Genomic DNA, 20773 nt, shown 5'->3' with positions numbered 1-20773 from the left:
TATGTGTGTAGGAGAGCATGTGTGTGTGTGTGTGTGTGTGTGTGTGTGTGTGTGTGTGTGTGTGTGTGTGTATGTGTGTGTGATGGTGTTCCATTACTGGGTGCCCCGTGCCTTGCCGATAAGGCAAGACATAGTTAGCATAAGATAAGACATAGTTGGCACAAAGTGTGTGTGAATGCATGCCTGCGTGCCTGTGTGTGTGTGTGTGTGTGTGTGTGTGTGTGTGTGTGTGTGTGTGTGTGTGTGTGTGTGTGTGTGTGTGTGTGTGTGGAGGTCATGCCTGGCGTGACACAAACCAGTGTCCTCGACATGACTTTATCAGACTTTAGGCAGACACTGTTACTCATTAACAACACTGATAACACACACAAACAGAGAGACACACACACATACACACACACACAACCCCTGGCAGAGTATTCCGACAGAGGACGAAGTGTTTTATAGTGACCTTAGACAGAGGGAGAGGAAGAGAAAGACAGATAGAGAGATGGAAAGAGGATGGGAGAACAGCGATTCAGGAAAGTAGAGATAGAGGGCTACCACATTCATGAATGTAAAATAACACACACACACACACACACACACACACACACACACACACACACACACACACACACACACACACACACACACACACACACACACACACACACACACACACACACACACACAGCTGTCACAGCTCAACTTCCGCTCCATGGCTCAATCCTTACATTCCCTGAAAATGAACCACATACGCAAAAATGTATATGAAAATAAGTCATAAGTGAAAGCCGTAACTTTCCGAAAAACAACATGAGAAAACTGGATAAAAGAGTGCCAACTCTTCACCAATTCCCCCTCCTCGTTCACCTGTGAGTTTTCTAGTTGACTGGGTGGGGAGCCGGACATTCCACACCCACACACACACACACACACACACACACACAAACACGCACACACACACACACACGCACACACACACACACACACACACACACACACACACACACACCCCCTCCTACATTCCACACCCAAGCTCAACCGCGACTAAGTCCATTTGTTCAGCTTATGTCTCTGTCTCCGCCCTGCTCTGTGTGTGTGTGTGTGCTCGCACGTGCATGTGTGTGTGTGTGTGTCTGTCAAGTTGTCTTGACCTTATTCTATTTTTCAATCTTAATTGGGGACGTCCAAATACTCCTCAAGGTGCCTTGTTCACTTGTTAACTACCTACTCACTAAATTCTTTGCAAAAGAAAAATGACACGCAAAAACATGAACTAAATCAAAGTATGCACTACCAAAAAAAGGACACACACGCACACGTACAACACACTATACACATCCATCCCACAATGCCTTTACGAATGTAATCAGTCAGTGTGTCACTCGCGCACGTCAGCTTGGGCTATTCTCTGTCTCTGTCTTTCGCTCTCCTGCTCACACAAAGCCTACACACACTACACACTAGATTTATTTGTTTAAACAAAATACGTGTATTCTGAATCAGGACCTTGCAAGCCTGTTCATAGCATAGACTATTACCGCCATCCTATTAGCCCTTTAGTACGACTTCACCACTCCTACCACCAGCTGATGTGCTCCCCTGCTTCCCCTGTGCCCCCCCCCCCCCCCCTCCGTCTCTACAGTTTAATCCCCCCTGGAGCAGACTCTAAGCAGCCGTAGCTACGCGTGGAGGTACACCAGAAGAATGGCTGCGTTGTGTTTTGTCCGCTGTCCTGTGATAATGTGGGCTCAACACAACAGAGGGTTTAGTGTCGGCTAATACGCTGAGCTGACTGGCGTGACAGAATGCCCCCGATAGGAGAAAATCATTAACACCGCTAATTAGCCTAGCAGGCCGTTGCGCCAGCCCCGGCTGGAGGGATTAATATCCCCAGTACAAAAAGACGTTTATTGGGCCAGAGATCCGGCTTGCGTTTTCTCGGTTTGGGGTATGAAATTATCTATGTAACTTGTAACTCAATCTTGTTTTTAGTGTTCGTTGAGAATGATTTTATCATTCTTACAACAATCTGGCTCAAAGTATTGAGAGCAAGATTATCCTTTATCCTGCTGTTTTCTTTCTATTGTTAGTTTTTTCTTCAGAAGAAAATACATACAGGACATTGGAGTATTCATCATACAGAACTGTGTGTATAATGGGGTTCATAGACAGTATGAACCCCAGCTCCTGTGTACATAATGTGATGGATGTTTATGGTTCCACTAAATAATTCAGATTCTGTGCCTTGATGTGACCGTTTCCAAAACGAACTGAAAAGAAATAGGATGAAATATCATTAAAATGCTCAAGACTGTTTTTAAACTACAGAAAGGTGCTGCAAACTACTGGAAAAGTTGATGATGTGACCCACAAGTAGCACCATTGTGCAAAGGGCCTTTTCTCATGATACCAAACGGCAAGAGCACACACACACACACACACACACACACACACACACACACACACACACACACACACACACACACACACACACACACACACACACACACACACACACACACACACACACACACACACAGAAACACAGACACACCCTCAAATGCTAGTGTTCCTGAGCCCCCCCCCCCCCCCCCCCCCCTCTTCTCTCAGAGTGTTCTTACATTCCCACTGCAGTATGAATTCCACTTCGACAGCTGGCACCCTGTGTGTGTGTGTGTGTGTGTGTGTGTGTGTGTGTGTGTGTGTGTGTGTGTGTGTGTGTGTGTGTGTGTGTGTGTGTGTGTGAGACAGTGTATGTGTCGGGGAAAAGATGTATGTGTATGTGTGTGACTTGCATGCGTGCGGCCCCTCATACAGGCTCAGGTGGTCATGTGACCCGTGCTACTGTTAACTTCTTGCTGCTAAAGTAAGAACCAAGGTTGCTTTTGCATACCCGCTTGCCGTGGCGTTGCAGCACTCAAACCAAGTCACTGATATCGCTCAAACTATTGAGCGCGAACTGAGGGAAGTCGTTGGTGCTGGAGTAAATTGACCTTGTCTGATACATTCGGGGCCAAATGTGGTGTTTGGAGTGAGCCAGCCGAAGCGCGACACGCACTCCTTCAGCGACGTCACCGTTTGCTACCCTGTCTGGCTCTGGCATCCTGCCACTAATCAGCGTCCACATCCTGTGGTCAAAGGTCGCCTGTGTGTCCAATACACAACAGCAGGGGGCGGGGAAGCCACACAGAGCAGAGAGAGTGATTGGTAGCTTTGGGTGACCCGTCAATCAGGGACCAGGCTGGGGACGCTGGTGAGAAGATACCCGTGTGTCGCTCCATCTCTGTTTCCCCGATCGGCGCGCATCATTCTCTCTCCCTCTCGCTTATGTTTCTCTCTCTCTCTCATCTATTCTGCCCACATACACTTACACACACACACGCACACACATGAACAGAACCATGTGCACACAGCTGCTCTCCCCTCCTCCATGCTGGCTGCCAGAGCGGAGCCTAAAGAAAACAAAGCTCTGTGTCTCCAGTCCCCACGATCACCTTTCAACGTCTCATTTGTAACACCATCAGGAATAACAGCTGGACACTCAGTGTGTGTGTGTGTGTGTGTGTGTGTGTGTGTGTGTGTGTGTGTGTGTGTGTGTGTGTGTGTGTGTGTGTGTGTGTGTGTGTGTGTGTGTGTGTGTGTGTGTGTGTGTGTGTGTGTGGAGGGGGCAGAGAGAGAGGGCGAGAGAGAGCGAGAGAGAGCGGGATTGAAAGACAAACAGGAGGAACGTCTGAGAGAGACAGAGTGAACCCGGGAGTCACTGAAGGACAAAGAGAAACACACTGCGTGACACAGACCACCGGAGAAACCCGTCCCGTGTGTGTCTGTCTCTGTGTGTTATTGCAGACTCCCTTTGGTGCAGGCATTTGGTCTCGGCGACCTCGTTCTACACACACACACACACACAGATACACACGCACATAAAGAAAAATACATGTGCTGACCCCTCCCCTCTCCACTTTCTGACCTCTGACCCTGAATGCTGTAGCTTGACCAAACATACCCCAAACCCACCGAGACCCCCGTACAGCCCTGTGGCGCCACAGAGCTCCCTGCACACAACAATACAGAGAGAGAGAGAGGGAGAGGGAGAGGGAGAGGGAGAGGGAGAGGGAGAGGGAGAGGGAGAGGGAGAGAGAGAGGGAGAGAGAGAGAGAGAGAGAGAGAGAGAGAGAGATAACCAGCACTAGGTCTTTCTCACTCTACCTCTATTTGTGATGTTTTTCTTTCACCCCCTCCATCTCTGAGGCTAGTACACTAGTTTTATACCCCTATTCCTCAGTCCTTCCTTCCTTCCTCCCCCCACACACACCCCGTTACACCCCTTTAATTGCTAAGCAGACTTCCCAAGCACAGGTTAAAGCTAACGTGGACGTTATCTTAGCTCTGACTAATAGCGTCTATCATTAATGGGCCCTGTAAAGCAGATGGATGAGGGCCCCTCTACCAGGCCATTGAGGCCCCTGTGGAGCGACATCTATTGTGACAGTGACTTCATACTTCTGGGACATAGATCAACATCATTAAATGTTGGGATGAGGGACGCTTTATCGTTAAGGGATTTTGGTTTTGTTATGTTTTTATATTACTGGTGGTCAATTCAATTTGGGTCACTTCTAACACCAAGGTTTCTTAAGTATGTCTCCATGCTGTTCTGTGGTTACTAATCTTGATTACACATTTCTCAAGCGCGAAAGCAAGAGAGTCAGTGAGAGAGAGGTTTATTCTCCAGATATTAAGAATCTCAAATCTCCAACCAAAAGTCAAAAAAGCTGCACAATGTTTTAAAACAATCATGTCTAAGCTTATTTTCCGTGCATATATATGATGTATATCATGAATGTTTTGTTTATGTTTTGTTATGAACTCGCAGTTACACAAATTAATCAAATATTTATCAGCCGGGACAATACTTTCATGACTCTCTGCATAAGCAACAGAAGAGCGGGGATAGTAAACAGTACTGTGGTGGGAGGTGAGGTGAGGAGCCCACCAGTGTGGTCTACTGCAGGGCCACCAGATGAAGCGGGGAGCAGCCCTGGTCCGGGGTCTGGGACCCATTACAACCACCACATTTGGTCCGGCCATTATGACTTAACACGAGGAGCTAAGAGAGCCATTAAAGCACTTTGAAGATGTCTCCTATCGCATAATCACTATGTAAACAACACACACACACACACACACACACACACACACACACACACACACACACACACACACACACACACACACACACACACACACACACACACACACACACACACACACACACTGTAACCCCTCTCATAGCCACCCCCCGTCACACAGACACATTTAAATACAATAACCATGAGGTAAAATATTTGCTTCTTAAGAGGAGCATTTAGGATTCCTTTACAAACAAACGCAAAGGGGCTATAACTCACTGTCTTTCAACAGCTAAATAAACATCTATTTTGACCGGATTCCCAGATACATAATTGATGCAGAAAGTCCTCGTTCCTGTGGAACAGCAAAAAGGGGCGCAGGAGAGTGTGGTGGCTTTAGGCGTTCAACTCAAAATCCCAAAGGATCACGGTTTCGATGCTAAATGCCCGTAGCCTAACCTCCAGTCTTCCTTGAGCAAGATACTCTGGCCCACTACCTGTTCATTGAGGACTTGTAGACAATAAAATAGGGTAGAAATGCCCAAGAGGAGCAGCAGAGAAGGCCAGTGAAGAGCAGCAGTCAATATACCAGTATGGAGGGCTATTGTAGAGGGCTATACCAATATGGAGGGCTATTGTAGAGGGCTATACCAGTATGGAGGGCTATTGTAGAGGGCTATACCAGTATGGAGGGCTATTGTAGAGGGCTATACCAGTATGGAGGGCTAATGTAGAGGGCTATACCAGTATGGAGGGCTATTGTAGAGGGCTATACCAGTATGGAGGGCTATTGTAGAGGGCTATACCAGTATGGAGGGCTGTTGTAGAGGGCTATACCAGTATGGAGGGCTATTGTAGAGGGCTATACCAGTATGGAGGGCTATTGTAGAGGGCTATACCAGTATGGAGGGCTATTGTAGAGAGAGGAGGTTCACCGGGAGATCATAAAACCGTTATCTCCCGGTATTTACGTCCCCTAGCTGCGTCTCTAAAGGCTTTCACACTCATATAACAATGTGTGTGTGTGTGTGTGAGGGTTTGTGTGTGTGTGTGTGTGTGTGTGTGTATGTTTGTGTGTGTGTGTGTATATGTTTGTGGGTGTTTGTTCGTGGGCTGTTGGTTTTAGCATCTGTCTGTGGTATGTGCTCGTTTGCTCTTCAAGGAGTGGTTTGTCTAAAGTACCTTTCTCTGTTTTTCTCTCTGTCCCTGTCTTTTCACCTAAACCCCCATTTCTTCCTTCTCTTCTGTATCCAGAGAGCCAGAGAAAGTAAAACCAGCCCTAATAATACATTTTGCGATTCATCTTCTTATCTTTGGACCAAGAACGCAAAACCCAGACCGGTGACCTGCACTGTTTAATCGTTAGTGTTGAGAGTAAATGTTGCAGACTGCATTTTTTTCACAACACGCACATGGAGAAATTGCAGCGTGTGACAAAAAGTCAACCTAAACATCATATACACACACAAAAGTGGATGAGGCATTAAACATTAAACATAATTAAATTGAACACATTATGAGAACAGTTCGTTCAGCAAAAGTTAATGTAAAGCATGTTGGCCCCATACAATGCAGTGACCCGAACACTACTGCAGCTAGCTAGCTAACAGGAAAGAATGATAATCTCTCAGCTGCTGTGTCTCATGCCTGGCTAAACACCCACCCACCCACCCACCCACCCACCCACCCACCCACCCACCCACCCACCCACCCACCCACCCACCCACACACACACACACACACACACACACACACACACACACACACACACACACACACACACACACACACACACACACACACACACACACACTGTGATTGTGTGGTGGGCTGTTCATGTGCTTCAGCTGCTGCTTTAATAAGGACCTGTTACTGTCTTTCTTTCTTTCTTTCGTTCTTTCTTTCTTTCTGTCCTTCAACCATTTTTTTTATTCAGTCTTCTGCCCTTATTGGACAACCTGCAATCCTTCCTCCTTCCTTATCTCTCTCTCTGTCCACACATTCTTTCTATCTATATCTTACCCTATGCCCCTTACCCAGTTGTCCCTCTACCAAGGTGGCTGTTGAAGAACCCCCTCCCAGTGGAAACTGCTGTTCATAACCAGGTACGAGTGTATAGTGTAGTTTCCTGGCAGACGTTTTGGCTGCGGTTCCTCGCTCACACGAGGGCCAGGTTAGCTATTATTTCCCCTGCCTGCTGCCGCTGGCCGGCTGGAGGCTGCAGGGGTCATTGGGAGGAACAGCGAGTACATTTACACAACCTCCAATCTCCCAGCCCCCATTAGGGCATTAACACTGATTATCCCAAGGGTCACGGCAACCTGCAGGCCGTTATCTAATTCTCCAAAATGGAGGGCCTTTTCACGTTTCATGGAAATAAGTCTTGATCGAATTAAGGAGAACACTGTTGTGCTTTTTCTCTCCTCAATCATTCGAATCAGTCAACTGCAGTTTTAAATACATTAAAAGGGGGAGCTCTGTGCATTTATACTACGACAGAGGCAAAGACCATATCATGCGGTCAAAGAGCATCTGAGCATCTTCTGAAATACTTGATGGGCAGTCTGGTACACACAGATAATACTTTTGCGCTAAGAAATCAGCATCAAAATCTCAATTTTTTTAAAAATATTTTAAGATAATAACAATGAAAAGAAAGTCGGTTTTCAGTTCAGTTAGGCGTAATTAAAGCATAAGAAAGCTCAAGTACAGTCATTACCAGTCACTACTCGCACAGTCTATTTCTCCCCTGGCCCGGTCAATAATCGCTACATGAGAAATTAGATTCTGGTCGTGTTCCTAGCTGTTGAAAGCTGTTGTTGCTGTTAGACCAATCGATTACATTTGGCAATCCCTTAACCGTCAACCAACTACTCCAATCATTAACCAGCATGACTGGCTCTCTCTATGGGTTGTTCCTGGTAAGGGGGTCGAGAAGGTGGAGGACGCAGAAGAATGGAGGAGAGGTAGAGTCCTTGCTCAGGTTGGTCACAAGGCAGACATTAGCAGCGCTCACTGAGTCGTTACGATCGTCTCCCTCCGAGATCTGAGGAAGAGCCGGGTTTCTCCTCTGCCTCCTTCTTTTGTCCTCCTCGCTTCTTCTCCCTTTCTCTCCTGAACCCCCCCCCCCCCCCCCCCCTGCCCCCGACTCCGTCACACCACTTGCTCTCTCCTCTTCCTTAGCCTCCCCCTCTTTGCAACTCTCTCCCCCTCCTCATTTATTTACAATGGTCTCTCTCTCTCTCTCTCTCTCTCTCTCTCTCTCTCTCTCTCTCTCTCTCTCTCTCTCTCTCTCTCTCTCTCTCTCTCTCTCTCTCTCTCTCTCTCTCTCTCTCTCTCTCTCTCTCTCTCTCTCCACACTTGTTTTCTTGATTACACTTTTTAATTCAAAGTCGTTCTCCTCTCTTGTCTTTGTTGTCTCCTCGTCGCTCTGCTGAACTTTACCTCAAGCACCTCCTCCCCCTCCCCCTCCTCCTCCTCCTGCCCCGTCCTCCTCCTCCTCCTCCTCCTCCTCCTCCACCCCCTCCTCCCCCTCTCCCCCCTCCCTCCTCCAGCTGCCCAAGGCTCCATTCACGGCCGGTGAGAGATGGAGAGGGGAGGAAGGAAGTGGGGAAGCACTGTGGCATTGCACAGCAAACATCTCTAATTGGCTAATCTAATCTGATCTCTGGGCAGGCCGCGGCCCTGTGTTTACTTTCCTTCCCCGTGTCTGGCAGCGGAGCTCGCTGAACGCAGCATGGTCACCAGTCACTCATCACCAATCATCCCTCCATCCACCCACCCACCCCGGCCATGGTCCTCACTCCTCGGCCTGGCCGGGGGCCTGCTTCGACCCCGACCAGGCCCTGCTCTGCTGGGGGCCCGGTTAGCTCCGTGAGGGTCAGGGGGTATGACCTCCACGCTGCAGACTGCATGCAGGATTCGCTGTTGTTTATTTCAGCTTTCCCCCCTGCTCTTGTCGTTGTTATTTTGATTAGTTTAGGACGCAATAAAGGAGAAGTCATTATGAGGATGTCAAACGCTAAATGGACTGCATTTACATATGGCTTTTCAAACCAGTGGCCACTCAAAGCTCCTTACAATATTGCCTAACATTCACCCATTCATACAAACATTCACACAACCATGCAAGGCGACAGCCAGCTCGTCAGGAGCAGTTGAGGTGAGGTGTGTTGCTCAGGGACACTTGGCTATGGGGAGCCTGTGATAGAGCTAGCAACCTTCCGGTTACCAGCCAACCTCCTCTACCTCCGGAGCCATATGCCGCCCACGATGTTCAACCGAAGAAACAATAGGGTGTGTACGTGTGTGTGTAGAACTATACAATGAGCAGAATCAGACTCCTTCTCAAAACGCACGTATTTCTCTCCATGGTACAAATGAAGATGTTTCGGCTTTCAACGTTAAACAACTTAACAACTTGCTGTGGGTGGTATTGTTGTTGCTTTGATTAGTATTTGTGTTGTTCGGCTCTTGACATCATAAGCAATATGTTCATAGGGTCTGAAGGGTGTGAAGGCGTTTACCTCGCACAGCATTGGCTGTCCAGACAGACTCCAGAAGAAACAGACAGGTCCATAGAAGATTCATTATGGCTGACAGACCACGATGGATGTCCTCACTCTTCAACCTGAAACAAGAAGAAAGTTTAGAAAAATGAAACACACAAAGATAAACATAGACAATTAATGGTGAAAGGATAAAGGTGTTATGTTGTTGGAGATAAATCATTCGAATAGGTTCTGGTGTATCACAGATTCTGGATCACAGATTTTTTTCATGGTCTATCCTCACAACGAACGTCCCAAGCCCAGTGTACTAACAACAACATTATTTAAGAAACATTTTGTTGATTTGATAAGAAGGGCAAAGTAACAGCGAAAGTAATTTAGCTGGTGAGTTTTCATACTTGTCTGCAGTTGGTACAAATTAAAATAACTCCCTATAGTATTGATTACATAGATTCACTCATTAACACACACACTCACATTCACACACACATGTACACACAGGCACGAATACACACATTTCCAGGAAGCTCAACATAATATAATATATGTCCTTTCTAATCAGGTTTCAGAGGCCATATTTTGATTAATATGTAACATGCAACACTTGGATACTAACAAGAATCAAACAGTCGGACTGCAAAGATGTATCAGTCACGTGAACACTTTTTGATAATTTTATCTATCCCTGTATTAATTTTTGTTTTGTACTCAATCTTCAATACAGCCTAAATTGTGCGATACTTCATGGCTCAATCCCTCTAAAAAGTGATTTATTCCAATACTTGTTTCATACAAATATTAACTGCATTCCATGTCTTATAAACTATATCATCCATGTTTCCCGAGCATTATCTTGAATTTTCCTCCAACATATTCTCGTTCAATATAGCTCCCAATACGGTGTATGCTACCCAGTTTCAAATGTCCCTATCTGACCATTTAATAAAAAATGTTATGATGCAAAAAATTGGAATTGCAAATTCTATTTTGTAGGGAATCGAGTCTGCTCCAACATGAATAGATACGCGCAGACACCTTTCCTGTAAGGTTCCAAAAAAATGCTTTAGTATTTGTATTATCGAATTACTTGGGCCACCTGTCAAGCAGTCTCTCTTTACTCGAGCAATTCCTTCCACAAATTCCTCTGTGACCCTCACGGTATAGGATCCCGTTTCAATGCTGGAGATGCGACATCATGACCACATCTGCCACATCTGTCACATCTGTCAGTTTCCAATCAACTCCTCGGAACATCTCTTCAGGTACATAAAAAAATTCCCCTGAACGAACAAACACAAAACGATGTGTGTATGAATGCGAATATAAATAAATACGATCTCAAAACAGTCACCTAAACATAGGCCACTACGATGAGATGATATAGTGTCGGCTATACAGAACAGACATATTTGAGTGTGTGCATCTAAAATGAAAATCCAACTTACTTTGATATTCAGCAGGGATGAAAGATATTCCTCAGTTTGTTATCCACTTTTTATTTCAACATCCTGTGCTGGTCCCAATTGGTCCAATCGATCTCATCAGGAACAGATCAACACATTCAGTAACTCGTCTGTCGATTTAGCCAGGACAACCGCGTCTCGATAGTTTTGATGAATTAATTAAAAGGCGGAATGACCCAGTGAAGCCACTGTAGAAAAAGTTTAGAGTTATAAAAAGAACAAGCGCACACACATGAGCGCTTAAAATGTGGCTTCAGTGGTACGATTTCTGAATGACAGCGAAAGAGAGACAGAGAAAGAATAGCAGCAATCGGAAGGAAAAAATTCTGCTCGTATTTCCGCCTGTTGACCAAAAAGATGAAATAATTATGTTCTGAATGGAGAAAAGATAAGTGTTTCCTGTGTTCATTAAGCGCACAGTGTTTCTGTATCGCCTCCGGGTTTCTGCCGCCGCGAGCGGAAAACAAGCAGCGGAGTGGTCACGCTACCAGTCCTTCCCAGCGCGGAACTTTCAACCAATCAGAGCAGAGGATAGCTGCTGTTGAAATTTGGTGGAAAAACGCAGCAGACGCATGGTTAATTTCTTCTAATGCTATTCGTTTCGAACTATTACGTTAGCTTTGATCAGCTTTATTTATTAGGTTTAGCTTTAAGTGATCGCCTTCTGCGGTTTCGACTGGAAACCTGTATAAAATAAATAAATAAGATGTTTCAAAATACAATGTGTCACAGCATATTGGCTGATTTAATAAATATGGGTAAACGAGGCAGGTTGTAAAGAGCCCGAATCAATTAAAGGCCTGTTGAATTTTAAATAAAAACATGCCAAAGGTATCTAAAAAAGCTTTGCCTATGTAGCCGCATATTCATGAACAAGCACGATACAGAGGAAGAAGCACAGATGTTACTTGTTAGGATGTTAATATTCCTTCAACTTGCTAATTTTATCAAGTTAAATCTAACTAAAAACATTTCAATAGCTTATTACAGGCCTTATAACAGTATGCAATATTATTCTTCTAAGAATGCACTTCTTTTATGTCTATGAAAATATCTAACGATGCAAAAATAGTAGGCCTATTTGTTTTTTACTTCTATTCCATCCTTGAAGTCCGCAACTTGCATTGATTTAGATCAACACTGCCACCTTGAGGTAAGTCACTGCTACATCCACGATGCAAAATCAGTCCATTCTTTGACAAAAGCATTAATCGGTTGTCATTCCGAAAGTTCCTCTTTATCTTCTCTTCATAGATCCGTGTTACATACAGGTATCGTTCTATTTTTTAAAACTGTAGGGCAACAGCGCTCTCTAGTGGTGATTTGGGGAAAAGCACACTATTGCATAAGGGGCGGGCGAAGCTGGTCAGGTGTGTCCGTAGATGTGGGCCCATCGCAAACAGCACCAATCATATAGCAAAGTTAATATCCTGGTAATTAAAACAACATTTTGGTTGCACCATTGTATACCATTGCACCATAGGTTACCGAAGTGACGATATAAGTTACCGAAGTTATGAGTGAGTTGACGATGTGACGGTGAATAGTACGGCTGTACTTTGGACCGATGCGGTTGAAACAAGTGAGCTACTCAGATGTTGTGAATCAAAGCAACTCTAGCGACCTCTTTCGGTATCGTGTCGAAAATATGTTTTGACTTGAAGTTAGCCTTGTCTGGACTGGATTATTACCTTTTGTTTATTCGACAAATAGGTTGAGCATACCAGTGTTCCATGTTAACATAGAAGGCCAGATTGTTGTCAAGATCCACAAATATCTTTACCCTACATCTAGTACTGAAGAAGATCAGCAGCAGGACTTCAGCAGATGTCTACACACTTGCACATGCAAAAGCACACGCACGCACGCACGCACGCACGCACACACACACACACACACACACACACACACACACACACACACACACACACACACACACACACACACACACACACACACACACACACACACACACACACACACACACACCTGGCACACCGATTGGTCATTGTTTTATGTGTAGTCTAGTAGCAGTTATATGCTGTGGAGGGTAGCAGGAAAATAGCTGACGACGGCTCACTGAAATTCATGTTCTGTGGAAAGTATAGTTAGGAACTGATTTGACGTGTGTGTGTGTGTGTGTGTGTGTGTGTGTGTGTGTGTGTGTGTGTGTGTGTGTGTGTGCTTTTGACTGTGTGGCACAGTATATAAAGATACATATGTTCCACATAGATGCAAGTGTGTACCGTATTGGTTTGATTTTCTGTGTGTGTGTGTGTGTGTGTGTGTGTGTGTGTGTGTGTGTGTGTGTGTGTGTGTGGGGGGGGGGGGGGGTAATGTTTGAAGTTGGTATTGAAACCAGTAAAGGCTGAAAAATGTAAACACACACACACACACACACACACACACACACACACACACACACACACACACACACACACACACACACACACACACACACACACACACACACACACACACACACACACACACACCCAGCATGAGCATCCCTGCTTCCCAGAGTTCAGAGCACTGCATCGTCCCCTGTGGTGTACATTTTTGATTTATATCCAAGATGCCTGCTACACATGCCTCATGCTAAACATTATGTTGGTGGGCATGTACGCACATAGATGTATAGAATTGAAAAGAGAATCTATACAAAAAGTGAACACAGCGACCCAGAGAGACAAATAGCCCAAGTCTCTCCCAGCATGACCACTGGGAAACCCACAGTCTCCTCAGGACCGGTCCATTGGTTCTCTACGAGTCCCAACACGCAGTTTCCAAGGTCCATTTGTTTTCTACCACCGCCCCGTTGTCCAACCGTAACACTCGTAGCTGGACGTCGACAGAGGGAGAAAAACCCAGGCAGAGCTGAGATACTCTTGACCTTGAGTAGTAGCTCATGTGGTGGCAGCCAGAACACTGCATAAAGGCAAACTCATCTGAAGCTAAAGCTATACCTGGCAGCCTGGTAGCTGACACACACAGCCACGCGCACACAAATGCACACAAACAGACACACACACAAGTTCATTTGATTATGTTTGATATCATTGGAGTATTTATGATTAGTTGGGTATCAGTTCTCTACCCCAGAGGAATATCACGTATTCTACGGGCATAATATCAAAAGCTTTTTGTTTTGGGTTTTCTTATGACCGATCGCGATTAGCTGGTTATTCTTCTACATTTCTGGCCTGTTTTTCCACACTCTCTTGTAATGGATGAAGTTGTGCAAGGGGTGTGAGACTGCACTGCATGCCTGACGCGGTTAGGGTTGGATGTGGTTTTGGTTTGGTTCAATTCCATCCTTATTTCTTAATCCTGTATCGAGTGAATGGCCTCCATCATCAGATACACGTGGCAAAACAGAGTCACTGAGTTTAGCTCTCGATGCCTAAATACAGCTCTGATGTTTCCACGCAGACCAAGAACACACACACATTCGCTCGGGTGGCGGTGCCGTTTGATAAGGTGAAGTAAACGGTCGTTATGTGACATTGCTTGTTGCTAGGGAGACAATGTTGGTTGCTAGGATGGCATGGCCTGGTTGCTAGGGTGGTGTGGTCGGTTGTTAGGGTGGCATGGCCAGGTTGGTGGTATAGGGTTAAGAAGCGGCCTTGTTTAGGTTTCTGAGGCAGGAAGGAAGGAGGGAAACAGGGCGAGAGACTATTGCTGCTGTACGTGTACAGTGAGTGTGAGTGTGTGTTCTTTTGAGATATTCATGTGAATGTTCAAGTATGTTCTGGCTGGGATCAATGTATGTTCTCATGTTCTGTTTCGTTTTCTCATTCCCTATAGTTTATGTCTGGTACATGTTTGCGTGTGTAGAAGTGCAATGTGTGTGTGTGCTTGTCTACTGTTTATGTGTTCATGTACAATATTGTGCATGTGAGTTTGAGTGTGTGTATGTGTGTGTCGTTTATGGAGGAATTTGGTAATTTTCAAAGCTGTGGTTTGAGTTTGATTCTATATTCTGTTTTTGGGCACTGATTATGGAAAATGGAGAGAGAGAAGAAGAGATGAGAGGGAGGGATAGAGAGAGTGAGAGAGAGATCATGATCAGAGAGTAAGACAGGAGATTGTGGAAGAGAAAGACTTGGTATCGGAGTAGAGAGGGGTAAACGAATAAAGCGTGGGGTGCGAGCAGTGTATTGGAGAAGGAGATGAGAAAGAGCAGAAGATAACGGGTGGATGGAGAGAGAGAACAAGTGCAAGAGAGGGAGAGAGAGAGGAAGTAAGGAGTCCGTTTTAAGAGACTGACCTACACACACTTCATACACTCTTTAAGCACACTTTTCATTCCAAAGTGTTTGGATTTTCAAGCATTATTTCCCAGCACCCTGCCAAAATAAAGATTGGATAACTTACTTAAAACTGATCTATGCAATCAAAACGGAAGATTCCCAAACACAAACTAACAAGTGAATCATCCCGATTCCATGCAATAAAAACACAACAGGTTTAAGCAGCCTCACCTGGACCGAATCAGACTGATTGGACTGTTGTGCTGGCCGGGGCTGCACACCTGTTGACCATTGAGAAAGGACCCCATCCTGTGTCCTTTCTTGCCCTTGAGAGGCCCCTATCGGGCGCCAGTGTAAATGCCAATGCTTCACGCCATCTAGGTGGCTCCCACTCCACCTTGCTTACTTTTACTTGGCTCCTCCAGAAAAGTTTTTGTTTATAGTTTATAGTTTTGGTGGACAGTCCCCTTTGAGAAGGAGCAGCTTTAGCCTATTTGGCTAATTTCAAGCTGGAGTCCCCAGCCAGTTGTCAGTAGGCAACCTACAATACATAACAGTATGCTGGTTTAACCTGTTGCACATTGATCAATGTGCAACAGGTGGGTAGCAACACCCAGATATCCACACATGCTCCACAAGTACCACATAGCACATCAAATAATAATTAGATAATCCCAGTTTTATGCAATCAAAACCGACCGGTCCATTGCCAATGAAGATTATTACAATTAGTTGGCTTATGTAATAAATTATAAGACAGTGAAAATAAAACTTTCAACTCAAAGCCATAACAAGGATTTCAATTGTTCATACAAAATGCAAGGCCCCCCAAAAGGTTTTATTGAATGTTTTTTTTTTTTTTTTGCATCATTTGGTTTTATAGCAAAGCTTTGTGTTTTTGAGATTTTTTTAGAATAATTGTTGTTTCTAATTGTCCCACTTTTTTCATGAAACCTAAACATATTATATATGCTTTAAAATTAAGTCAATGAGAGAATGGATGAGATGATGAATTAATTTACGTCTGAGCTTTTTCTGAAATGCACAATAGTGAGAATGCCGCCAGTCGATGCGTGTGAGGGAACTCAAAGTCCTGTGTGTGTGTGCGTGCGTGCGGATGTGCGTGCGCATGTGCGTGCGTGTGCGTTTTTGCATACTAAGAAAGGCACACAACTCTTGTGTGTTTCTGACCTTTCCCACAACAATTACTCTGCGTCAACTGAACACCACTGGGTCGTTGTTCATTCTGTCTCCAAAAACCAGTGTTAAAGACTTGATTAGCTAAATTCACTTCTCTTCTCACTAGCCCAACAGCCCGACTTCACTGTGAAAACTCAGGTACTGAGAATAGCAGCCCCCCCTTTCCCTCTCGACACTCGACCTCTGACCCTCATCGCGGATGAATAAATGAAGTGCTTGACCATGATGAATAGACCAAGCTACCGCCTCTATGATCACATAGCCCTGGGTCCGAGTCAAACGACAAATGTTTGAACCGGTTGACCGGCGCTTAGCATGTGTTGCTAAGCACCGGTGACGCTAGCATGTGTTTCTTAGCATGTGTTGCTATGCTAACGCCCCATACAGGATTATGAGGATTTAAACACGGGCTACGTGAAGGTCACAGAATTGCAACAAAATGGATCACATTTCGGCAGGAGGGAAATTTGGACTCACCGGGATCTGCTGTGTTAACATATAGGCAGATCTTAGTTCATCCAACGGTTTCCCTTAACCCTTTCAGAATAACAAACCAATCGCGTTGGTAAGAATAACATGACTATGATATTTAAGAACAATGTGCACTCTTGTCATTGATGATGAGAAGGATTTCCAATGTTACATAATATGACCTCAAATTATCTTTTTTTTTTTTTTTTTGAATAGTATTTATATCAATCATTCTCATAACTCCACCTTTTGGTTAGTTTAAACACCAATGATGAATCTCACTGATAATATAGACCTGCAATTTGCAATCAAATAATAAGGGTTAATTATATATACATGCATGTCTGTTCGAGTTCCACGTGAGACAGCCTTGTTGAGCAGATTCCTCTGTACAGTGATCCTGGCCCTCTCTGAATCAGCCATCTCCTTTTTCTAGCCAAACGTCAAAAGCAGAGCGCTATCTATGTCTCTAAATCTCACTTAATCTTTGTCTTTCTTTGCGCATAAAAAAAACTGAGTGTGCACATACGTTTGGGCGTGCGTGACGGACACACACACCGACACACACCGACACACACACACACACACACACACACCGTGGGCCCGAGGGTTCCGTGTGCATGACGTACACACACACACACACACACACACACACACACACACACACACACACACACACACACACACACACACACACACACACACACACACACACACACACACACACACACACACACACACACCACACACCGTGGGCCCTAGGGTTCCGTGTGCATGACGTGTACACACACACACACACACACACACACACACACACACACACACACACACACACACACACACACACACACACACACACACACACACACACACACACACACACACACACACACAGGGCGCTATGGGTTCCCGCCTGTTTGCCCACCTGTAAATCCTGCCCCCAGAGATGTAGTGTTCAACCTGGTTTAACTGGCTGTATTTATGGGCTGTTAGAGTCAGTAGAAGTCCACAGGAATTCCACAGTATTGCGGCAGCGGTGACTTACTGCCTATTAATTTTAACCCACACGCGTACACACGCTCACACACACATGGTCACACACACAAACACGCAAAACATACGTAAGCGCGCATACACAAATGACCTTATCCAATCTTAAGCATTCCCAACGTGCAGCTAATCGGTTGATTTACTGGCCTGTTCAGACTGGATGTATTTAAGCGCTCTCGGCCTATATTCCGCTCAGGTTACCATGGTTGCGTTTCAGTTTTTTTTCTTTTAAGGACAATTTAGAAGCTGCCTCCGTTACTTTTTTGCCAAGAAAAACTTTCTCAAATAATGTTGTTTTGTTTCACTCTGAGCGCTGCAAGGTGATTGTGTGATAATTACTTAGTCTGGATGTGTAGGGGCTGTTTCTTATATTTATATTTTTATTCTGTACATGGCATTAAAAAAGGAATAGGTTATTAATTAAAGGCTTTTATTTTGAAAGCTGGGTCACTCACCTGTTTTCTGTTAGGGGAGGCGGCTAAAATGGCTTCACAGGTAAGGCTGGGTCATTTATTAGTGGGATTGGCAAGACGCCATGTTTTTCTTTTATCCAATTCATTTTTTTTTTTACATTTTTAACTCTGGATGACGACAGATAGAAAATTTGGTGATGGATGAATGAATGAAAAGATCAATATATGTTATTCAATATCTGCAACATTGGCTAAATGCACTGATCTTGAAAACCATCTATTGATATTATTTCATAGAAATAAGCAAACCTTACATGAGTGCAGACATTTTTACCTTGCATACCCCCGCTGGAAGTCAACCCCCTAACCCTGCCAGGATGCAAGCCAAGCTCTACAGACAGGGCTGACGGAGTGTGTATGTGTGTGTGACTCAATATGACTTAATATGATTGTGCAATACGCAATGTACGTGTGCGTTGTTGAGTGGGCTGTACAATATACCGCTAGAACCCTCAGAAGTCACCTCTTTCACCACCAATTTCTCTATATTGTCGGTCAGCCTTTAGGATTGCCTCACTTCTCTCTGCGACATCCAACATCCACAGTAAGTGGGGTGGTGATGGTGGTGGAGAGAAGCCATTTGTCAGCCAACCAAACACTTGATTTTTCATTCTATGTTGTGTTTGGGATGCCTTTTGTGTGACAAGGCCAGCCAGAGTTTCATTCTGGCCTTGTAAACACTGGTCCAACGTGCACTTTCTCACCCTGACAACTATCTCTTTCTGTTTATTCACAGCCAGCCGCATGCAATGTAATTAATTTACAATTGAGTCACTGAATAGTAGCCTTTATCAAAAGAGACTTACATTTGAGGCTAATAACCGTCAAAGAGCAGGGTAAGGTTAGCAGGGTAAGATGAATTTTTTTTATTCCACGTTCATGCATGGACGCAAAGCGCTGCACAAATATACTGTATATTTGACTGAAAACGTCCTTGGTACACTATAGTTTTAGGAGTTTCAGCAATATGTTTAATTTAGCATTCAAGATTTTTCATGATTATTTCAAATGCTCTACCTTGACACAAAGTTCATGTAACAATCGACGATCAGTCTTAACTTTTTCCAGAGGGGCGAATAAATTCTTTACATTTGCAGCAAAACATACTGTGTGTTGATGTTTTGGACATTGCATGCAGGTGTTTGATAGCCGTTTAACCAATCAGAATAGACGTCTCATCCTGGTGAGGTAAGACTGTGTGGGTTGGGCCTTTTGACCCCTCAGGGCTGACAAAACACAGGAAACATCACATCACAGATAATTCCTTATGGTGTGTGTGTGTGTGTGTGTGTGTGTGTGTGTGTGTGTGTGTGTGTGTGTGTGTGTGTGTGTGTGTGTGTGTGTGTGTACATGCATGAGTTTATTGTTCAGTGCCACTAACCGATCTCCATTCTAACTCTGTAATCCTATGCTGATGATCACCTCATGCTGACACACGCACACACACACGCACACGCACACGCACACACACACACACACACACCCACCCACCTCACACATTCTTCTGACCCATACCCATTCAAACACAAGCACATCAGCAAACAAACACACCTGGTGTGTGAAGTAGATAGACGTCTCTGTGATGCTATCTCCTTCTGTCTCTCGCTCTGTGTTTCCGTGACGACCGCTTCCTTACCGCCACACCTCTGACAATACCCTTCTTGACGACGCCTTGCCACCATGACTGTTGCCTAGAAACATGGGCGAAAATAAAACAACATCGACCTCTGTTTCCCAAAAGATGCACACACACACCTACTTGTATGCAACACCATAGGCTAGTTAGCATATAAACAAGCTTCTGCATTCCTAGGTCCACAGATATCAATCCTAACAGATATATTCGCTCCCTAAGGTATTCGCACATCAAAGACGCACACACACGTTGACATTAACACAAAGTCATGCACACACACGCACACGCACACACACACACACACACACACACAAACACACACACACAGGGACGTGATATAATATGCAGTATTGATATACCAGTACACACTCAGACCTCCGACATACCCACACAGAAGGTTACCCACCGAGTTCACACTGGCATTGTACACAACACACACACACACAAACATAAAACCTGTTGAGCCTAGAAATCCTTCTTGTTATGTATTTATCTTATTCCAGAAAGAACAGTCACAATATGCATGGGGGGGGGGGGGGGGGGGGAGCGTGACTGGGGATACAAAGGACATCAAACTGGGATGAAAACATTTACAGTCT

At 44.8% G+C, this 20773-nt stretch overlaps 1 protein-coding gene across 2 annotated transcripts in view; it reads right to left on the bottom strand.

The window, feature by feature from the left end:
* Nucleotides 1–20773, bottom strand: part of fgfrl1a (fibroblast growth factor receptor like 1a) — a 73067-nt gene that overhangs the window by 41465 nt on the left and 10829 nt on the right. The window contains exons 1-2 of one of the 2 annotated variants that reach the window (XM_056600064.1): nt 11074–11570; nt 9644–9747 (exon numbers count right to left, since the gene is read on the bottom strand). The exons of the other annotated variant lie outside the window; for it this stretch is intronic. Of the exons in view, the coding sequence (XP_056456039.1) occupies nt 9644–9707 (64 nt within the window). The 5' untranslated portion in view covers nt 9708–9747; nt 11074–11570. Of the gene's footprint in view, nt 1–9643; nt 9748–11073; nt 11571–20773 lie in introns of those variants that run through there. 2 annotated transcript variants of the gene reach the window in all.

The sequence above is a fragment of the Gadus chalcogrammus genome, chromosome 10 (genome assembly GCF_026213295.1).
Source record: "Gadus chalcogrammus isolate NIFS_2021 chromosome 10, NIFS_Gcha_1.0, whole genome shotgun sequence".
Lineage (NCBI taxonomy): Eukaryota > Metazoa > Chordata > Actinopteri > Gadiformes > Gadidae > Gadus > Gadus chalcogrammus.
Note: the sequence above shows the minus strand (reverse complement) of the source record. Positions and strands in the feature narration are given on the sequence as shown.